Source organism: Manacus vitellinus, unplaced genomic scaffold (genome assembly GCF_001715985.3).
Source record: "Manacus vitellinus isolate BGI_N305 unplaced genomic scaffold, ASM171598v3 scaffold_3040_pilon, whole genome shotgun sequence".
NCBI classification, from domain to species: domain Eukaryota; kingdom Metazoa; phylum Chordata; class Aves; order Passeriformes; family Pipridae; genus Manacus; species Manacus vitellinus.
In genome coordinates, this window is record NW_021940244.1 from 1 (window position 1) to 1009 (window position 1009).

The 1009-nt window shown below is 57.3% G+C and overlaps 1 protein-coding gene across 1 annotated transcript; it reads left to right on the top strand.

Moving 5' to 3' along the window:
• Positions 1-4: 4 nt before the first annotated feature.
• LOC115307598 (class I histocompatibility antigen, F10 alpha chain-like) lies at positions 5-1006 on the top strand (the record flags this gene model as incomplete). The annotated part of the gene is made up of 3 exons (XM_029961019.1): positions 5-122; positions 256-531; positions 807-1006. Coding segments are annotated over 3 exons (594 nt in total), but the record flags the coding sequence as incomplete, so codon positions are not given.
• Between the last annotated feature and the right edge of the window lie 3 nt (positions 1007-1009).

A 1009-nucleotide genomic window follows, 5' to 3' on the forward strand; every position in this document is an offset into this window, starting at 1 on the left:
GTGGATGGCGGCCGGAGCCGAGCCGGGATATTGGGATGAAGAGACCCAGATCAATGAGGGGAACCAGCTCGTGGCTGCCACAGCCCTGGAGATACTGCAGGGCCGGTACAACCAGAGCAGAGGTGAGTGGGGGGAGCTGGGAAATGGGGGATCTGTGGGGCTGGGATGGGGATCCAGGGCACTCCAGGGGGCTGGGATGAGATCTGTGGGACTGGGACACAATTCCAGGGATCTCCATGGATCCCACCATCCCAGGTCTTCACACGGTGCAGCGGCTTTATGGCTGTGACCTCCTGTCCGACGGGAGTGTCCGTGGATCCTATCGGCACGGCTACGATGGGCGGGATTTCATCTCCTTCGAGCTGGGATCCGGGAGCTTTGTGGCGGCCGATGGAGCTGCCCAGATCACCAAGAGGAAATGGGAACACGATGGGATTGTGGTGGAGAACATGATGAATTACTTGGAGCACACGTGCCTGGAAGTGCTCCAGAAACACATCGGATACGGGCAGGCGGCGCTGGAGCGCAAGGGTGAGGGAGACAGAATTCCCATGGGAATGGGATTTGGAAATGTGAGATTTGGGAGGGTGGAACTGAGGAATTCCATGGATATATCTGAGTCATCTAACTCCCATGGGAATTCCATGGATGGATCCCACTGTTGTCCCATCCCATTCCCCTAGTGGGAATTCTATGGATGGATCTCACTCCAGTCCCATTCCCATGAGAATTCCATTAATGGATCTCCCTCCAGTCCCATTCCCATGGGAATTCCATGGATTGATCTCACCATTATCCCATTCCAGATCCCCCTGATGTCCACGTGTCCGGGAAAGAGGAACACGGGATCCTGACGTTGTCCTGCCGCGCGTACGGATTCTACCCTGGGATGATCGGGATCAACTGGCTGAAGGGGGATGAACTGCGGGATCAGGAGACGGAGTGGGGCGAGATCGTTCCCAACAGCGACGGCACCTTCCACAGCTGGGCCAGGATCGAGGCGCTGCCG